This window comes from Leuresthes tenuis, unplaced genomic scaffold (assembly GCF_036924035.1).
Source record: "Leuresthes tenuis unplaced genomic scaffold, fLeuTen1.0.hap1 SCAF_21, whole genome shotgun sequence".
NCBI classification, from domain to species: domain Eukaryota; kingdom Metazoa; phylum Chordata; class Actinopteri; order Atheriniformes; family Atherinopsidae; genus Leuresthes; species Leuresthes tenuis.
Genome location: NW_027325375.1, coordinates 31,945,003 through 31,965,328, shown reverse-complemented (window position 1 = coordinate 31,965,328; position 20,326 = coordinate 31,945,003). Strand labels below are relative to the sequence as shown.

Here is a 20,326-nt window from a genome sequence, read left to right as displayed (position 1 = left end):
AGATGCAGGCAAAGTCTCAGTCTTAGTTCTGCTGGACCTGAATGCTGCTTCTGACCCAGCTGACCATCTTATTCCAGAGGTTAGAAGACTGGGTGGGAATCTCTGATTTAAACTGATTCAAGTCCTATCTCGAGGACAGGAAGTATTTTGTTGGTAACTGTGTCTCAGACCAAATAGCTATGACCTGTGGGGTTCCCCAGGGGTCAATCCTGGGACCCCTACTGTTCAATCTGTACATTCTCCCATTAGGCCGGCTAATACACAGCTATAATGTGTCCTGCCACAACTATGCAACCTCCCAGGATGTGTATGCAGGAGGACATGCAACCCCAGGCTGATCAGAAGGGTGGTGCAGATGGTAGAAGAAGAGCAGAGGAAACCATCCAAAACCATTCGAGCTGAACTCAAAGGCCAAGGTACGTCACATTCTGAAGAATAATGGGATCCATGGAACTGGAGCTTATTGGACGGAAACATCAGCCCTGCGTTTAAAATAGGAAACATTGAACAGCAGGTTTTGTTTTGGGGAACCAGTGAAGTCTGAAGACATCCTGAGGAACCTCCCGAGGAACATCCCGAGGAACATCCCGAAGAACATCCCGAGGAACATCCCAAGGAACATCCCAAGGAACATCCCGAGGAACATCCCGAGGAACATCCCAAGGAACATCCCAAGGAACCTCCCGAGGAACATCCCCAAGAACATCCCGAGGAACCTCCCAAGGAACATCCCGAGGAAGATCCCGAGGAAGCAGAGAAGGAGAAAACCCATCAGCATGTCGGTGTGGGCTGTTGTTCCAGATGTGATGAGTGTGTGCAGAAGATGAGGGGACATGTTCAGTTGAGACTACGCTGTCCTTCCACCACTGGCAGCAGTCTTTTGGAGTTCAGAGGTCGGTTGCCACCTCAGAAATGGGCCGTAGGAGAACTTTCCCCATCAATAATGACCAGAAGCAGCCGGACAGGGTTTTCACTCCTATACGCATTTTATTTTTTAGTGGTTTCATGTGTGTACGGCTGTAGTTTCAATCACTGATTAATCAGTTCAGCTAGGTTTTCAAATCATGATTAATGATTTCAGGGGGATATGTGGGAGTAAACCGACATCATGTCCACACCACGGACTGTCTGTCAGGCTGAGGTCAGGCTGAGGTCAGACAAGGGGGGGTGCGATATGGCAAAAATATCATATCACGATTTTTAAAAAATAAAATCACGATTTCGATTTTATCACAATCTTAAATTAAAAATGAAAAACAGACAGAGTTGCAGAAGTATTTTCAGCTGGGCAGCTCGTACCGCGGCTCAACTACTGGAAGCAGACGTTCGAACCTTTTCTACCGTTCTGGTACCATCTATTGAAAGATAAAAGGTAACTGCTTCTGTTACCTCTTTCCATCGCCTGCTTGACTTGTCATAAGAGTGCCTTTGTCAAATACCTGTGTTAATGTTGTCTGTTTTGGTCTTAGCTAGCTGCTGCTTATGCTAGCTGCTGCTTACGCTAGCCGCTGCTTATGCTAGCTGCTGCTTACGCTAGCCGCTGCTTACGCTAGCCGCTGCTTACGCTAGCTGCTGCTTACGCTAGCTGCTGCTTATGCTAGCTGCTGCTTATGCTAGCTGCTGCCTCCCCTGCGGTGCCGCCGGGCCCCTCGCTGTTTGGCTCTCAGCATACTGTTTGGATGCTTCCTCTTCAAGTGATTGAACAGGTTCGTCCTGTTGCCACCCGACATGTGAACCGTTTCTGTGCAAACTTTGCAAATTACATTTGTTTGCACCTGATCAGTTGCAGAAAATCCAAACCAATTCCATATAATGGAGGTGGATATTTTTAGCACCATCTCCTCCGTTTGGCTTTCAGCCACGGCTCTCCATGCAGCTACACACAAACAAGGAGGCGGGTAAGAAAGCGCGTCACTGCCCGTAGTTCGCTGTGATTGGTCGGTCAGGTTGATGATGTAATACGTCTGGTGCGTTAGCATAGAACTGCAGTTTATAGACTGTGCCCGAGACGATCCCACGATCTGCAGTTTGACAGATCGTTACGGAGCGTCTTCACGCTGCTTCATGATTTAATATCGTCACATCACCCCCCCCCTACTGCAACACTCTACAGCTACTCCTAGGGGAACCCGAAGCATTCCCAGGACAGAAGGGATAGATAATCCCTAGTTCTGACTGACCGTAGTAGCAGTTTGACAGATGGTTACGGAGCGTCTTCACGCTGCTTCATGATTTAATATCGTCAGACTGAGGTCAAACGGGGTCAGACTGAGGTCAGACAAGTCAAACTGAGGTCAAACTGAGGTCAGACTGAGGTCAGACGGGTCAGACTGAGGTCAGGCAGAACACGAAAGAACCGAGTTACGGGTTGCAAACTTTCAGACACGTCATCAACAGACATAAAGGCTGCAACGATCTGCTGAATGTGTTCAACACAAATACTGCAAAAAGGTGGTGCCACGAAATGCTGAACTTTACCTTTTCAGCCCATTTTCATGTTTAATGATGTAAAATATTCAACTGAATCAATGATGAAAAGCAAAGTCTGATTTGTGTTGAATATGGACTAAACCCCCCCCCCCCCTGTATCTCTGCTCTTTATCTTTCTGCACTTCCATAAAAGCGTCTGAACACAGAAACAAGAAGTTTTCAGTCCCAACATGTGTGGAGCTGAAGATGAAAGAAGAAGAAATAAGATCACGGTTTGGATCTTTTATTCAAGGTTTTTCAGTGAAATTCAGAGACTTCGCAGGAACTCCCATAAAAAACAAACTGCAGATAAAACATCAGCCAAACGTTTAATAATCGTCTCATTCCCGGTCTGACGCCAGCTGTGGAGCCAAGAGATTAAAAAGTCTGTGGGCCTGCTCCATCCGACGGTCGCCCTCAGAGGGACGCCATGGCGCCAGCTCCACGCTGAAGGCTTCGCCACGCGGGGCGCACCCTGACAGGAAGTGGAAGCGTGCCCCCCCCCCCGGCGCCTCCCGACTGGAACAAACAGTTTTTTCATCGTGTTAAACTCAGAAGAAGTTCAGTTTCTGCTCTGTGACGGAGGTGATGAGGCAGAGCAGCAGGAGGCGAGCGTTTCCCATGATGCTCTGCGGCATCACGCTGACAGACACCACAGATGTGGGCGGAGCTCTCTGAAGGATCTGAGCCAAACTGCGCTGGAAGGAAACCGGAGGCTCGGATCTGCTCAGAGTCTCTGTTTCCAGCAGATCTGACGGTCTTCTCCTCCTCTTCCTCCTCTTCCTCCTCCGGGCGCCTTCAGGCGTCCGAGTCGTCGCTGCTGTCGCGGCTGATCTCGATCTGCAGCGACGGCAGGTTGTCCAGCCGGCTCTTCTTCAGCTTGTGGGTCAGACGCTCCTGCTTCTGTTTGATCATGGCGCCCCACACCTTCTGCAGCGTGGAGTCGTCCTCTTCCCCCTCCCCCTCCTCCTCCTCCTCGCCGTCACCTTTCCCCCTCTTGCTGCTGTCCTTCACGCCTGATGAGGAAGACGAGGAGAAGACGCCCGCTGTGCGCCCACGACGGCCGGCGCCGCCGTCCTCGTCCTCTCCGGAGCCGAGTCTGCTCCACAGGGCGCCTGCGGATAAGAACAAACATCTGGTAAACATCTGGGAAACATCTGTAAACAGCAGAGGACTTCAGGGTGTTTCAGCCGCACTCGTCTTTCTGTCTTTGGATGAGTTGGAGTACAGGCCCCGGCTGTCCTGGCTGGCCACGCCCAGTCTGCGATGCACGTCCCTGATTGGCTCTCTGGATGGAGGCGTGTCTCGCGAGGAGACCGGGGAGGGGGACCGCCGTCTGTCCGGGGAGTACGGCCGCTTCCCGAGCCGCTGCCGCACGTCTGTGAACAGAGGTAGAGTCAGGGGAAACGGATCAGAACCGACAGCTGGACCGACAGCTGGACCCAACAGCCGGACCCAACAGCCGGACCAACAGCCGGACCCAACAGCTGGACCCAACAGCTGGACCGAACAGCTGGACCCAACAGCTGGACCCAACAGCTGGACCCAACAGCTGGACCAACAGCCGGACCCAACAGCTGGACCAACAGCCGGACCCAACAGCTGGACCCACAGCTGGACCCAACAGCTGGACAGCTGGACCAACAGCCGGACCCAACAGCTGGACCAACAGCCGGACCCAACAGCTGGACCAACAGCCGGACCCAACAGCTGGACCCACAGCTGGACCCAACAGCTGGACAGCTGGACCAACAGCCGGACCCAACAGCTGGACCAACAGCCGGACCCAACAGCTGGACCAACAGCTGGACCCAACAGCTGGACAGCTGGACCAACAGCCGGACAGCTGGACCCAACAGCTGGACCCAACAGCTGGACCCAACAGCTGGACCCAACAGCTGGAAAGAACAGCTGGACCCAACAGCTGGACCCAACAGCCGGACCCACAGCTGGACCCAACAGCCGGACCCAACAGCTGGACCCACAGCTGGACCCACAGCTGGACCAACAGCCGGACCAACAGCTGGACCCACAGCTGGACCCAACAGCTGGACGAACAGCTGGACCCAACAGCTGGACCCACAGCTGGACCCAACAGCTGGACCCAACAGCTGGACCCACAGCTGGACCCACAGCTGGACCCAACAGCCGGACCAACAGCTGGACCCACAGCTGGACCCACAGCTGGACCCACAGCTGGACCAACAGCTGGACCCAACAGCTGGACCCACAGCTGGACCCAACAGCTGGACCCAACAGCTGGACCCAACAGCTGGACCCACAGCTGGACCCAACAGCTGGACCCACAGCTGGACCCAACAGCTGGACCCAACAGCTGGACCCACAGCTGGACCCAACAGCTGGACCCAACAGCTGGACCCACAGCTGGACCCAACAGCTGGACCCACAGCTGGACCAACAGCCGGACCAACAGCTGGACCCACAGCTGGACCAACAGCTGGACCCAACAGCCGGACCCAAATAACGGACCAACAGCTGGACCCACAGCTGGACCCAACAGCTGGACCCAAATAACGGACCAACAGCCGGACCAACAGCCGGACCAACAGCCGGACCCACAGCTGGACCCAACAGCTGGACCCAACAGCCGGACCCAAATAACGGACCCACAGCTGGACCCAACAGCCGGACCCAACAGCCGGACCCACAGCTGGACCAACAGCTGGACCAACAGCTGGACCCAACAGCCGGACCCAAATAACGGACCAACAGCTGGACCCACAGCTGGACCAACAGCTGGACCCAACAGCTGGACCCACAGCTGGACCCAACAGCTGGACCAACAGCTGGACCCAACAGCTGGACCCAAATAACGGACCAACAGCCGGACCAACAGCCGGACCAACAGCCGGACCCACAGCTGGACCCAACAGCTGGACCCAACAGCCGGACCCAAATAACGGACCAACAGCTGGACCCAACAGCTGGACCCAACAGCTGGACCCAACAGCTGGACCCACAGCTGGACCCAACAGCTGGACCAACAGCTGGACCCAACAGCTGGACCAACAGCTGGACCCAACAGCTGGACCCAACAGCTGGACCAACAGCTGGACCCAACAGCTGGACCCACAGCTGGACCCAACAGCTGGACCCAACAGCTGGACCCACAGCTGGACCAACAGCCGGACCCAACAGCTGGACCAACAGCTGGACCCAACAGCTGGACCAACAGCTGGACCCAACAGCTGGACCCACAGCTGGACCCACAGCTGGACCCACAGCTGGACCCACAGCTGGACCCAACAGCTGGACCCACAGCTGGACCAACAGCCGGACCCAACAGCTGGACCAACAGCTGGACCCAACAGCTGGACCAACAGCTGGACCCAACAGCTGGACCCACAGCTGGACCCACAGCTGGACCCACAGCTGGACCCACAGCTGGACCCACAGCTGGACCCAACAGCCGGACCCAACAGCTGGACCAACAGCTGGACCCACAGCTGGACCCACAGCCGGACCGAACCCTCACCTGTCTTCCCGCTGCTGGCCACAGGCGGCGCCTGCCTGGGCTGAGCGAGGCCCTGCCTCTTCTCCTCCAGCAGCTGCCGAACATCTGTCACTTTGGTGGGAGACGAGGACTTGGCTCGGCTCTGGGATCCGGTCGACCCGATCCGGTTCCTGTTGGAGAGGAAACATTTGAGCTCAGACAGAACTCACAGTTCGGATAAAACGGCCAACATGGAGCGGCAGCTGACCGGATGCTCTTCAGGTGGGTGTCCAGCTCGTCGGCGTACATCGTCATCTTCTTGCTCTTCTTGGGCGACGGCGTGGAAATCATCTTCAGCTCCAGGTCGTAGTCCATCTCGTCCGACTCCGACCACGGGGACGGGGAGCGCTCCACGCGGCTGCGAAGCCCCGCCCCCAGCGAGCGCGAGCTGCCGCCCTTATCCTTGTACTCCACCACCCTGTCGTCGGAGTCCATGTCCTCGTCCTCCTCCTGCTCCTCCTCCTCCTCCTCCTCCTTGATGGGCTCCTCGGGCAGGTTGACCAGGTCGGCTGGGGCAGAGGAAGCAGAGGTCATGTGACTTCTGACACTTTCGAGACAAAGGAAGCGGCGACTCGCTGTGTTTACCGGAGTGTCGGTGTGTGTACGGCGGCGTGTGGCCCATGCTGTCTCCAATCAGAGGTTTCTTACTCTTGATGACGTCTCTCTGGATGCGCCGGTTGTGATATCGTCTCTTCCTGAAAACACAAAGAGCTGAAGATGAAGGTCGAACACAGAGAAACCTATCAGATTATCAATTAGGGTTATGCAGCAGTGAGTAAAACTAAGTGAACCCCTGATCCAGCAGCAGCTTCAGCAGCAGTGAGTGTGAAACTAAGTGAACCCCTGATCCAGCAGCTTCAGCACCATCCATCCATCCATCATCTGCCGCTTATCCGGGGGTCGCTCCAAAGTGTCCTGGGTCTCCCCCGGGTCTCCTCCCAGTGGGACGGGCCCAGAACACCTCCCCAGGGAGGCGTCCAGGGGGCATCCTAACCAGATGCCACCTCATCTGACTCCTCTCAATGCGGAGGAGCAGCGGTTCTACTCCGAGCCCCTCCCGGATGACTGAGCTTCTCACCCTATCTCTAAGGGAGGCCCAGACACCCTGCGGAGGAAACCCATTTCGGCCGCTTGTATTCGCGATCTCGTTCTTTCGGTCTCTACCCACAGCTCGGGACCATCGGTGAGGATGGGAACGTAGATTGACCAGTAAATAGAGAGCTTCACCTTCTGGCTCAGCTCCCTCTTCACAACGAGGGGTCGGTGCAGAGCCCGCAACACTGTAGACGCTGCACCGATCCGCCGTCAATCTCACGCTTCATTCGTCCCTCACTGTGAACAAGACCCCGAGATACTTGAACTCCTCCACTTGGGGAAGGATCTCATTCCCGACCCGGAGAGAGCGTTCCACCCTTTTCCGGCTGAGAACCATAGTCTCGGTTTTGGAGGCGCTGATTCTCATCCCAGCCGCTTCACACTCGGCTGCGAATTGCTCCAGTGAGAGCTGAAGGTCACGGCCTGACGACCCTAACAGAACCACATCATCCGCAAAAAGCAGAGACCCGATTCTGAGGTCGCCAAATCGGACACCCTCAATGCCCTGGCTCCGCCTAGAAATTCTGTCCATAAAAGTTAGGAACAGAATCGGTGACAAAGGGCAGCCCTGACGGAGTCCAACTCTCACCGGAAACGTATCAGACTTACTTCCGGCAATGCGGACCAAACTCTGGCACCGGTTATACAGAGACCGAACGGCCCCTATCAAGGGGTCCGGCACTCCATATTCCCGGAGCACCCCCCACAGGACTCGACGAGGGACACGGTCGAACGCTTTCTCCAAGTCCACAAAACACATGTAGACTGGTTGGGCGAACTCCCATCCACCCTCCAGGATCCTGCCGAGGGTATAGAGCTGGTCCACTGTTCCACGGCCAGGACGAAAACCACACTGCACCTCCTGAATCCGAGGCTCGATTATCCGACGGATCCTCCTCTCCAATACCCCCGAATAGACCTTACCAGGGAGGCTGAGGAGTGTGATACCCCTATAGTTGGAACACACCCTCTGGTCCCCCTTTTTAAAGAGGGGGACCACCACCCCAATCTGCCAGTCCAGAGGCACTGTCCCCGATGTCCACGCGATGCTGCAGAGGTGTGTCAGTCAAGACAGCCCTACAACATCCAGAGCCTTGAGAAACTCAGGACGGACCTCATCCACCCCGGGGCCTTGCCACCGAGGAGCTTTTTGACCACCTCGGCAACCTCAGCCCCAGAAATGGGAGGCCCCGTCTTCGAGCTCTCCGACTCTGCCTCTTCCGAGCATGTGTTGGTAGGATTGAGGAGTTCCTCGAAGTATTCCCCCCACCGACTCACAACATCCCTAGTTGAGGTCAGCAAAGCCCCGTCCCCACCATACACAGTGTTGACTGTGAGCCACTTCCCCCCCCTGAGACGCCGGAGGGTGGACCAGAATCTCTTCGAGGTCGTCCGGAAATCGTTCTCCATGGTCTCACCGAACTCCTCCCAGGCCCGAGTTTTTGCCTCAGCAACCGCCAAAACCGCGGCCCGTCTGGCCTGTCGGTACCTATCAGCTGCTTCCAGGGTCCCACTGGCCAAAAAGGCCCGACAGGACTCCTTCTTCAGCTTGACGGCTTCCCTCACCACTGGTGTCCACCAGCAGGTTCGAGGGTTGCCGCCACGACAGGCACCGACCACCTTACGGCCACAACTCCGATCAGCTGCCTCGGCAATGGAGTCACGGAACATGGCCCATTCAATGTCCCCCACCTCAAATATGGTTGAAGCTCTGCCGGAGGTGGGAGTTAAAGCTCCTTCTGACGGGGGATTCTGACAAACGCTCCCAGCAGACCCTCACAATACGTTTGGGCCTGCCAGGTCTGATCGGCATCCTCCCCCACCAGCGGAGCCAACTCACCACCAGGTGGTGATCAGTTGACAGCTCCGCCTCTCTCTTCACCCGAGTGTCCAGGACATACGGCCGCAAGTTCGATGATACAACCACAAAGTCGATCATCGAACTGCGGCCAAGGGTGTCCTGGTGCCAAGTGCACATATGGACACCCGTATGCCTGAACATGGTGTTCATTATGGACAGTCTATGACTGGCACAGAAGTCCAACAACATAACACCACTCTGATTCAGATCGGGGGGGCCGTTCCTCCCAATCACACCCCTCCAGGTCTCACTGTCATTGCCCACGTGAGCACTGAAGTCCCCCAGCAGAACGAGGGAGTCTCCGGTAGGAGCATTCTCTAGTGCCTCCCCCAGAGACTCCAAAAAGGGTGGGTACTCTGAACTGTTGTTTGGCGCATAAGCACAAACAACAGTTAGGACCCGTCCCCCCACCCGAAGGCGGAGGGAGGCTACCCTCTCGTTCACTGGGGGAAACCCCAATGTACTGGCACACAGCCGGGGGGCAATAAGTATGCCCACACCTGCTCTGCGCCTCTCACCACGGGCAACTCCAGAGTGGAAGAGAGTCCAACCCCTCTCAAGAGGACTGCTTCCAGAGCCCAAGCCGTGCGTCGAGGTGAGTCCGACTATATCTAGCCGGACCCACTCAGCCTCGCGCACCAGCTCCTTCCCCAACAGAGAGGTGACATTCCACGTCCCAAGAGCTAGCTTCAGTAGCCGAGGATCAGACCGCCAAGGCCTCTGCCTTCGGCTGCTACCCATCTCACATAGCACCCGACTCCCTTGGCCCCTCCCACGGGTGGTGAGCCCGTCGGAAGGGGGACCCACGTCATGGCACAGGCCCGGCCACCAGGCGCCCGCTGCCGGGCCTGGCTCCGGGGGGAGGCCCCGGTGTCCCATATGGGGATCACGAGGTCCAAATTTTTTGTTCATCATAAAGAGTCTTTTTGAGCTGTTCTTTGTCTGGTCCCTCATCTAGGATCTGTTTGCCTTGGGTGACCCTACCAGGGGCTTGAAGCCCCGGGCAACATAGCTCCCAGACTCATTGGGGCACGCACCCCACCACGATAAGGTGACAGCAGCAGTGAGTGTAAAACTAAGTGAACCCCTGATCCAGCAGCTTCAGCAGCAGTGAGTGTAAAACTAAGTGAACCCCTGATCCAGCAGCTTCAGCAGCAGTGAGTAAAACTAAGTGAACCCCTGATCCAGCAGCAGCTTCAACAGCAGTGAGTGTAAAACTAAGTGAACCCCTGATCCAGCAGCTTCAGCAGCAGTGAGTGAGAAAGTAAGTGAACCCCTGACCCAGCAGCTTCAGCAGCAGTGAGTGTAAAACTAAGTGAACCCCTGATCCAGCAGCTTCAGCAGCAGTGAGTAAAACTAAGTGAACCCCTGATCCAGCAGCTTCAGCAGCAGTGAGTGTAAAACTAAGTGAACCCCTAATCCAGCAGCATCATGTTAACACACACCTGAAAACTGACAGAACTTCTGCTTTTATAGAGCTGCTCACACTGACTGAGGATCAGTTAATCAGAGCATTGATCAGTTAATCAGAGCATTGATCAGTTAATCAGAGCATTGATCAGTTAATCAGAGCATTGATCAGTTAATCAGAGCATTGATCAGTTAATCAGAGCATTGATCAGCAGCTCCTGGCTGCTACTTACTGTGGAAACAGAGACTTAGTTCACTTAGTTTTTCACAGTCTGATTCTGTGTTTGGTCTCAGTTTTTCTTCATTAAATAATGACTAATGGAATATGTCATGTGCTGAGGTTGGATTTATTGAGTTTTTACCTGTTGAGGTGGTTTTTATTTTGTTCTGATACATAAAACTTTAGATCTGAAGGAGGGTGCACTTTCTTTTCCATCATGACTGCATGAGTTATTCTGAATGTTTGTTTGAGTCTCACCAGGAGTTGCTGAGGATCCCCTTCATGCCTCCATAGTTTGGGTTTCCGTACTTCATGTAGTATCTGCTGCGGCGAGCGGCGCCCAGCTCCTTCCTGTCATCTGGAAACGGGCAGAAGAATTAAACCATGAGGACCAATCTGAGCTGCTCTTGGTCCTGTTGCTGCTGATGTTGGTCTTTGAGAAAGAGACCAACTGTTTGTCCCCGGCAGCTTCTCTCCTGAGCTTTGAGCATTTAACCAGAGACCGCAGACAGAGACTGCAGACAGAAACCGTAGATAGAGACCGTAGACAGAGACCACAGACAGACCGTAGACAGAAACTGCAGACAGAGACCGTAGACAGAGACCGCAGACAGACCGTAGACAGAGACCGCAGACAGACCGTAGACAGAGACCGCAGACAGAGACCGCAGACAAACCGTAGACAGAGACTGCAGACAGAGACCGTAGACAGAGACCGTAGACAGAGACCACAGACAGACCGTAGACAGAGACCACAGACAGACCGTAGACAGAAACTGCAGACAGAGACCGTAGACAGAGACTGCAGACAGACCGTAGACAGACCGCAGACAGACTGCACACAGAGACTGCAGACAGAGACCGTAGACAGATGGCAGACAGAGACCGCAGACAGAGACCGCAGACAGAGACCGTAGATAGAGACCAGAGACCGTAGACAGATGGCAGACAGAGACCGCAGACAGACTGCAGACAGAGACCGCAGACAGACCGTAGACAGAGACCAGAGACCGTAGACAGATGGCAGACAGAGACCGCAGACAGACTGCAGACAGAGACCGTAGATAGAGACCACAGACAGAGACCGTAGACAGAGACTGCAGACAGAGACCGTAGATAGAGACCACAGACAGAGCGGTAACAGTGTGTGCGTCACCTTGAGTGGCGAAGCGCAGGAACAGCTTGTTTCCTTTGAAGGGTTTGATGGCGGGTCGCAGCTCGTTCCTCAGCAGAGACTCTCTCTCTGCCCCTGACAGGTCGTCCACCTGCACACACACGTGCACACACACACACACACACACACAGATGAGTCACCGATCAATGAACCCGATCAGTCTGTATCACCAGGTTGAACGCTGCCCTACCTGACCGCCCTCGGCCTTCGCTTGCGGCTCTTTCTCTCCGTCGCAGCTCTTCTTCGCTGCCTCCTCTTCCTCCACCTCCCCCTCCTCCTCCTCCTCGTTGTCGGAGCCTTGACCCTGATGACCTGCGGCGTTTTAAAGGAGGAGTTTACCCACGCTGCTCCGGAGCTCCACGGCAAGCGTCTCTCTCGGACACACTCACCTTTGCTCTGCTCACCCGGCTGGTCGCTCGTCTCCGTCTCCGTGGTAACGGCCTCCGGGTCAGGCATCCGGCTGGCGTTGATGAGAGCTCGGATGGAGGTGTCGTCGTCCAGCCAAACCACGTTACCTGGGAGACGATCAGCTGGTGTAAGCTCTGGATGACACTGGACCTTCACCCTGAAGGTGTCTAATCAAACGTGTTTCACTCACAGGACATGTCATCGATCCACTCGATGTGCGCCGGCGGATACTCCTTAAAGTACCCGAAGACGTCCTGCGTGCTCATGTCGTCCACGCCGGTCACGTGCACCGCCTCCATGCGCAGGTTGGGGATGGCTGAGCACCACAGAAGAAGACGGCTTCAACAAACACGAGCAGACAGTTGGAAACAGCAGTAAAAACAAAGCGCCTCGAACCTTTCTTCATGGCATCTTTATCCAGGAAGACGTTCCTCTGACCCACGCTCGCCTCCGCTTGGAAATGAAACCGCCTCGCACGCTTTTCTTTCCTCTCGATCGCCTCCTGGTAAACACACGTGCACACACACGTGCACACACTGATCACTGATAGCCTTCACTGATACCTTCACATAGATTTGTTTTCGTTCTACCGGACGTCAGAAACAGATTCTGGACTCAATATTTATGTAGACGTGGCAGGAAACAAAAAGGAGAACAGAGAGAGCTCCATTAAAGCCAAAAAAGCTAAAAAAATAAACTAAAATTAATTAAAAAAAAAGGTAAAAACACGACAATAAACAGATTCACATTTGAATAAATAAATAAAGTGAACAGACTCCATTTTCCTTCAGTTTGACAGGAGTTTCGAACCTTTTTATCGGGACATAAGAGGCTAACTCATCTCATTTTCCTCAGGGGTCGGATTCGGTCAGAACCTCCTTTTAAACGCCTTTCAGGGTCGCCTTTAAACACCTTTCAGGGTCGCTTTTAAACACCTTTCAGAGTCGCTTTTAAACACCTTTCAGAGTCACTTTTAAACACCTTTCAGGGTCGCTTTTAAACACCTTTCAGAGTCGCTTTTAAACACCTTTCAGAGTCGCTTTTAAACACCTTTCAGAGTCGCTTTTAAACACCTTTCAGAGTCGCTTTTAAACACCTTTCAGAGTCGCTTTTAAACGCCTTTCAGAGTCGCTTTTAAACGCCTTTCAGAGTCGCTTTTAAACGCCTTTCAGGGTCGCTTTTAAACGCCTTTCAGAGTCGCTTTTAAACGCCTTTCAGGGTCACTTTTAAACGCCTTTCAGGGTCGCTTTTAAACACCTTTCAGAGTCGCTTTTAAACACCTTTCAGAGTCACTTTTAAACACCTTTCAGGGTCGCTTTTAAACACCTTTCAGAGTCGCTTTTAAACACCTTTCAGAGTCCCTTTTAAACACCTTTCAGAGTCACTTTTAAACGCCTTTCAGGGTCGCCTTTAAACACCTTTCAGGGTCGCTTTTAAACACCTTTCAGAGTCGCTTTTAAACACCTTTCAGAGTCGCTTTTAAACACCTTTCAGAGTCGCTTTTAAACACCTTTCAGAGTCGCTTTTAAACACCTTTCAGAGTCGCTTTTAAACACCTTTCAGAGTCGCTTTTAAACGCCTTTCAGAGTCGCTTTTAAACGCCTTTCAGAGTCGCTTTTAAACGCCTTTCAGGGTCGCTTTTAAACGCCTTTCAGAGTCGCTTTTAAACGCCTTTCAGGGTCACTTTTAAACGCCTTTCAGGGTCGCTTTTAAACACCTTTCAGAGTCGCTTTTAAACGCCTTTCAGAGTCACTTTTAAACACCTTTCAGGGTCGCTTTTAAACGCCTTTCAGAGTCGCTTTTAAACACCTTTCAGAGTCGCTTTTAAACACCTTTCAGAGTCGCTTTTAAACACCTTTCAGAGTCGCTTTTAAACACCTTTCAGAGTCGCTTTTAAACACCTTTCAGAGTCGCTTTTAAACACCTTTCAGAGTCGCTTTTAAACACCTTTCAGAGTCGCTTTTAAACACCTTTCAGAGTCACTTTTAAACACCTTTCAGAGTCGCTTTTAAACACCTTTCAGAGTCGCTTTTAAACACCTTTCAGAGTCGCTTTTAAACGCCTTTCAGAGTCACTTTTAAACGCCTTTCAGGGTCGCTTTTAAACGCCTTTCAGAGTCGCTTTTAAACGCCTTTCAGGGTCACTTTTAAACGCCTTTCAGAGTCGCTTTTAAACACCTTTCAGAGTCGCTTTTAAACGCCTTTCAGAGTCACTTTTAAACGCCTTTCAGGGTCGCTTTTAAACGCCTTTCAGAGTCGCTTTTAAACGCCTTTCAGGGTCACTTTTAAACGCCTTTCAGGGTCACTTTTAAACGCCTTTCAGGGTCACTTTTAAACACCTTTCAGAGTCACTTTTAAACACCTTTCAGAGTCACTTTTAAACACCTTTCAGGGTCACTTTTAAACACCTTTCAGGGTCACTTTTAAACACCTTTCAGAGTCGCTTTTAAACACCTTTCAGAGTCACTTTTAAACACCTTTCAGAGTCACTTTTAAACACCTTTCAGGGTCACTTTTAAACACCTTTCAGAGTCACTTTTAAACACCTTTCAGAGTCGCTTTTAAACACCTTTCAGAGTCGCTTTTAAACACCTTTCAGAGTCGCTTTTAAACACCTTTCAGAGTCACTTTTAAACACCTTTCAGAGTCACTTTTAAACCTTTCAGAGTCACTTAAACACCTTTCAGAGTCACTTTTAAACACCTTTCAGAGTCACTTTTAAACGCCTTTCAGAGTCACTTTTAAACACCTTTCAGAGTCGCTTTTAAACACCTTTCAGAGTCGCTTTTAAACGCCTTTCAGAGTCGCTTTTAAACGCCTTTCAGAGTCACTTTTAATCACCTTTCAGAGTCACTTTTTAACACCTTTCAGAGTCCCTTTTAAACACCTTTCAGTCACTTTTAAACACCTTTCAGAGTCACTTTTAAACGCCTTTCAGAGTCACTTTTAAACACCTTTCAGAGTCACTTTTAAACGCCTTTCAGAGTCACTTTTAAACGCCTTTCAGAGTCACTTTTAAACGCCTTTCAGAGTCACTTTTAAACGCCTTTCAGAGTCACTTTTAATCACCTTTCAGAGTCACTTTTAAACGCCTTTCAGAGTCACTTTTAAACACCTTTCAGGGTCACTTTTAAACACCTTTCAGAGTCACTTTTAAACACCTTTCAGAGTCACTTTTAAACACCTTTCAGGGTCACTTTTAAACACCTTTCAGAGTCACTTTTAAACACCTTTCAGAGTCACTTTTAAACACCTTTCAGAGTCGCTTTTAAACGCCTTTCAGAGTCACTTTTAAACACCTTTCAGAGTCACTTAAACACCTTTCAGAGTCGCTTTTAAACACCTTTCAGGGTCACTTTTAAACACCTTTCAGAGTCACTTTTAAACACCTTTCAGAGTCACTTTTAAACACCTTTCAGAGTCACTTTTAACCACCTTTCAGAGTCGCTTTTAAACACCTTTCAGAGTCGCTTTTAATCACCTTTCAGAGTCACTTTTAAACACCTTTCAGAGTCACTTTTAAACACCTTTCAGAGTCACTTTTAAACACCTTTCAGAGTCACTTTTAAACACCTTTCAGAGTCACTTTTAAACACCTTTCAGAGTCACTTTTAAACACCTTTCAGAGTCACTTTTAACCACCTTTCAGAGTCGCTTTTAAACACCTTTCAGAGTCGCTTTTAATCACCTTTCAGAGTCACTTTTAAACACCTTTCAGAGTCGCTTTTAAACGCCTTTCAGAGTCGCTTTTAAACGCCTTTCAGGGTCGCTTTTAAACGCCTTTCAGAGTCGCTTTTAAACGCCTTTCAGGGTCACTTTTAAACGCCTTTCAGGGTCGCTTTTAAACACCTTTCAGAGTCGCTTTTAAACGCCTTTCAGAGTCACTTTTAAACACCTTTCAGGGTCGCTTTTAAACGCCTTTCAGAGTCGCTTTTAAACACCTTTCAGAGTCGCTTTTAAACACCTTTCAGAGTCGCTTTTAAACACCTTTCAGAGTCGCTTTTAAACACCTTTCAGAGTCGCTTTTAAACACCTTTCAGAGTCGCTTTTAAACACCTTTCAGAGTCGCTTTTAAACACCTTTCAGAGTCGCTTTTAAACACCTTTCAGAGTCGCTTTTAAACACCTTTCAGAGTCACTTTTAAACACCTTTCAGAGTCGCTTTTAAACACCTTTCAGAGTCGCTTTTAAACGCCTTTCAGAGTCACTTTTAAACGCCTTTCAGGGTCGCTTTTAAACGCCTTTCAGAGTCGCTTTTAAACGCCTTTCAGGGTCACTTTTAAACGCCTTTCAGGGTCGCTTTTAAACACCTTTCAGAGTCGCTTTTAAACGCCTTTCAGAGTCACTTTTAAACGCCTTTCAGGGTCGCTTTTAAACGCCTTTCAGAGTCGCTTTTAAACGCCTTTCAGGGTCACTTTTAAACGCCTTTCAGGGTCACTTTTAAACACCTTTCAGAGTCACTTTTAAACACCTTTCAGAGTCACTTTTAAACACCTTTCAGAGTCACTTTTAAACACCTTTCAGGGTCACTTTTAAACACCTTTCAGAGTCGCTTTTAAACACCTTTCAGAGTCACTTTTAAACACCTTTCAGAGTCACTTTTAAACACCTTTCAGGGTCACTTTTAAACACCTTTCAGAGTCACTTTTAAACACCTTTCAGAGTCGCTTTTAAACACCTTTCAGAGTCGCTTTTAAACACCTTTCAGAGTCACTTTTAAACACCTTTCAGAGTCACTTTTAAACACCTTTCAGAGTCACTTTTAAACCTTTCAGAGTCACTTAAACACCTTTCAGAGTCACTTTTAAACACCTTTCAGAGTCACTTTTAAACGCCTTTCAGAGTCACTTTTAAACACCTTTCAGAGTCGCTTTTAAACACCTTTCAGAGTCGCTTTTAAACGCCTTTCAGAGTCGCTTTTAAACGCCTTTCAGAGTCACTTTTAATCACCTTTCAGAGTCCCTTTTAAACACCTTTCAGTCACTTTTAAACACCTTTCAGAGTCACTTTTAAACGCCTTTCAGAGTCACTTTTAAACGCCTTTCAGAGTCACTTTTAAACGCCTTTCAGAGTCACTTTTAAACGCCTTTCAGAGTCACTTTTAATCACCTTTCAGAGTCACTTTTAAACGCCTTTCAGAGTCACTTTTAAACACCTTTCAGAGTCACTTTTAAACACCTTTCAGGGTCACTTTTAAACACCTTTCAGAGTCACTTTTAAACACCTTTCAGGGTCACTTTTAAACACCTTTCAGAGTCACTTTTAAACACCTTTCAGGGTCACTTTTAAACACCTTTCAGAGTCACTTTTAAACACCTTTCAGAGTCACTTTTAAACACCTTTCAGAGTCGCTTTTAAACACCTTTCAGAGTCACTTTTAAACACCTTTCAGAGTCACTTAAACACCTTTCAGAGTCGCTTTTAAACACCTTTCAGGGTCACTTTTAAACACCTTTCAGAGTCACTTTTAAACACCTTTCAGAGTCACTTTTAAACACCTTTCAGAGTCACTTTTAAACACCTTTCAGAGTCACTTTTAACCACCTTTCAGAGTCGCTTTTAAACACCTTTCAGAGTCGCTTTTAATCACCTTTCAGAGTCACTTTTAAACACCTTTCAGAGTCACTTTTAAACACCTTTCAGAGTCACTTTTAAACACCTTTCAGGCCCTGAAAGGTGTTTAAAGGTGACTCTGAAAGGTGTTTAAAAGTGACCCTGAAAGGCGTTTAAAAGGGGGTTCTGACCAAATCTGACCCCTGAGGAAAATGAGATGAGTTAGCCTCTTATGTCCCGATAAAAAGGTTTGAAACTCCTGTCAAACTGAAGGAAAATGGAGTCTGTTCACTTTATTTATTTATTCAAATGGAAATCTAAATGCTAAATACCTTTCAGAGTCACTTTTAAACGCCTTTCAGAGTCACTTTTAAACGCCTTTCAGAGTCACTTTTAAACGCCTTTCAGAGTCACTTTTAAACGCCTTTCAGAGTCACTTTTAAACGCCTTTCAGAGTCACTTTTAAACGCCTTTCAGAGTCACTTTTAAACGCCTTTCAGAGTCACTTTTAAACGCCTTTCAGAGTCACTTTTAAACACCTTTCAGAGTCGCTTTTAAACACCTTTCAGAGTCGCTTTTAAACACCTTTCAGAGTCACTTTTAAACACCTTTCAGAGTCACTTTTAAACACCTTTCAGAGTCACTTTTAAACGCCTTTCAGAGTCACTTTTAAACGCCTTTCAGAGTCACTTTTAAACACCTTTCAGAGTCACTTTTAAACACCTTTCAGAGTCACTTTTAAACACCTTTCAGAGTCACTTTTAAACGCCTTTCAGAGTCACTTTTAAACGCCTTTCAGAGTCACTTTTAAACGCCTTTCAGAGTCACTTTTAAACGCCTTTCAGAGTCACTTTTAAACGCCTTTCAGAGTCACTTTTAAACGCCTTTCAGAGTCACTTTTAAACGCCTTTCAGAGTCACTTTTAAACACCTTTCAGGGTCACTTTTAAACGCCTTTCAGAGTCACTTTTAAACGCCTTTCAGGGTCACTTTTAAACGCCTTTCAGAGTCACTTTTAAACGCCTTTCAGAGTCACTTTTAAACGCCTTTCAGAGTCACTTTTAAACGCCTTTCAGAGTCACTTTTAAACGCCTTTCAGAGTCACTTTTAAACGCCTTTCAGAGTCACTTTTAAACACCTTTCAGAGTCACTTTTAAACACCTTTCAGAGTCACTTTTAAACACCTTTCAGAGTCCCTTTTAAACGCCTTTCAGGGTCACTTTTAAACGCCTTTCAGAGTCACTTTTAAACGCCTTTCAGAGTCACTTTTAAACGCCTTTCAGAGTCACTTTTAAACACCTTTCAGGGTCACTTTTAAACACCGTTCAGAGTCACTTTTAAACACCTTTCAGAGTCACTTTTAAACGCCTTTCAGAGTCACTTTTAAACACCTTTCAGAGTCACTTTTAAACACCTTTCAGAGTCACTTTTAAACACCTTTCAGAGTCACTTTTAAACACCTTTCAGAGTCACTTTTAAACACCTTTCAGAGGGACTTTGCTGAGTTCTTGGCCTACCTTTGAGTTGACATCGATCCCGGTGATGAACGCTCCCGCCTTGTTCTCGTACCGCCGGCTCGTGTCCTGCAAAGCAAGGTCCAGAACCGTTAAAGGTGTCAGTCTGAGGGGCTTTTACCGGTTTCACTTTCACTTTGGGAACATTTCCACTTTCAGCCCCCACCCGCAGCTGGTTTTTAACACCATAATAACACGAGTAACCACTGAGAAAACACCTGAAAAAATAAAAATAGGTTGGTCTAATCAGAACGTGCGCCTGGTTTAAATAACTGATAAGTTTGGAGTCATTTCCAGCATCATTCTGGAGAAATGTTTCCAACCACATCATGTGAAGAAGCCTCCAGCAACAAGTGACTGAAACAACAACCGAACAACCACCGCTGCTCAACGGACACGTCACAGCTCCCACAGACTGCTGCTGACCGTTTAACCCTCACAGCTAACCGCTGACGAGCTCCGGAAGAGAGCCGCGACTTCACGTTCCCACACGCGGAAACTCCCCGCGGGTCCGCCGGCTGTAGAACACGCAAGTCCCCGGCCTGCCGAGGCCTACTCCGGGCACTTACCGGTAGCAGCTCCTTCAGGGAACGGTTCACGGAGATGTCCTCCGACTCGACCTCTCCCTCCTCCACCTCCATCGGTTCGGCCTCGCGGACGTCTCTCTCCGACTCGGAATCAGAGTCGGAGTCCGAGCGGTCCGAGCCGCTGTCTGGCTTCACCGATACCCGCAAGCTGCGCACTGCCGCCATGGTGCTAACTGTTGGAACAACGGCTAACGATGCTGCGCTTGTTTTCGTAACCCGGCAATGGTTCCGTCTCCTTCTTCTTCGTTGGTGTGACGACAGTAGAGTGATGACACCAGGGCAATGTCGCCCCCCAGCGGCGATGTTAAGAAATGTTAAAAAGTATTTTATATGATTTAATTTCTAAATTGGTCTTTGTATAAAAACAACATTTCACACTTTAATGGATTCAAATTTCCACATTTTTTCGCACAAATGCCCCAATAAAAAGATTATTGAATAATTGAGAGTAAATATATTAAATACATTTTTAAAAAGTAAAAAAGAAAAAGAAACACACCAAATAAATTGTCCATCCATCCATT

The 20,326-nt window shown here is 49.7% G+C and overlaps 1 protein-coding gene across 1 annotated transcript; it reads right to left on the bottom strand.

Moving 5' to 3' along the window:
* Positions 1-2,702: 2,702 nt before the first annotated feature.
* Positions 2,703-20,039, bottom strand: ncbp3 (nuclear cap binding subunit 3). The gene is made up of 13 exons (XM_072374882.1): positions 19,785-20,039; positions 19,219-19,284; positions 12,548-12,653; positions 12,342-12,467; positions 12,133-12,258; positions 11,934-12,055; positions 11,726-11,834; positions 10,828-10,927; positions 6,569-6,678; positions 6,192-6,492; positions 5,966-6,114; positions 3,666-3,848; positions 2,703-3,584 (listed from the first exon to the last, which is right to left on the bottom strand). The coding sequence occupies exons 1-13, from the start codon at positions 19,965-19,967 to the stop codon at positions 3,268-3,270; spliced, it is 1,998 nt and encodes a 665-aa protein (XP_072230983.1). The 5' UTR covers positions 19,968-20,039; the 3' UTR covers positions 2,703-3,267.
* Between the last annotated feature and the right edge of the window lie 287 nt (positions 20,040-20,326).

Excerpts from the sequence above, each read along its gene's own strand:
- ncbp3 (XM_072374882.1), bottom strand. The coding sequence starts at position 19,967 with ATGGCGGCAGTGCGCAGCTTGCGGGTATCGGTGAAGCCAGACAGCGGC. Across the intron at positions 6,115-6,191 it reads ACCCACCTGAAGAGCATCCG|GAACCGGATCGGGTCGACCG; the intron begins GTCAGCTGCCGC and ends CCTCTCCAACAG. Across the intron at positions 3,585-3,665 it reads ATCCAAAGACAGAAAGACGA|GCGCCCTGTGGAGCAGACTC; the intron begins GTGCGGCTGAAA and ends TCTTATCCGCAG.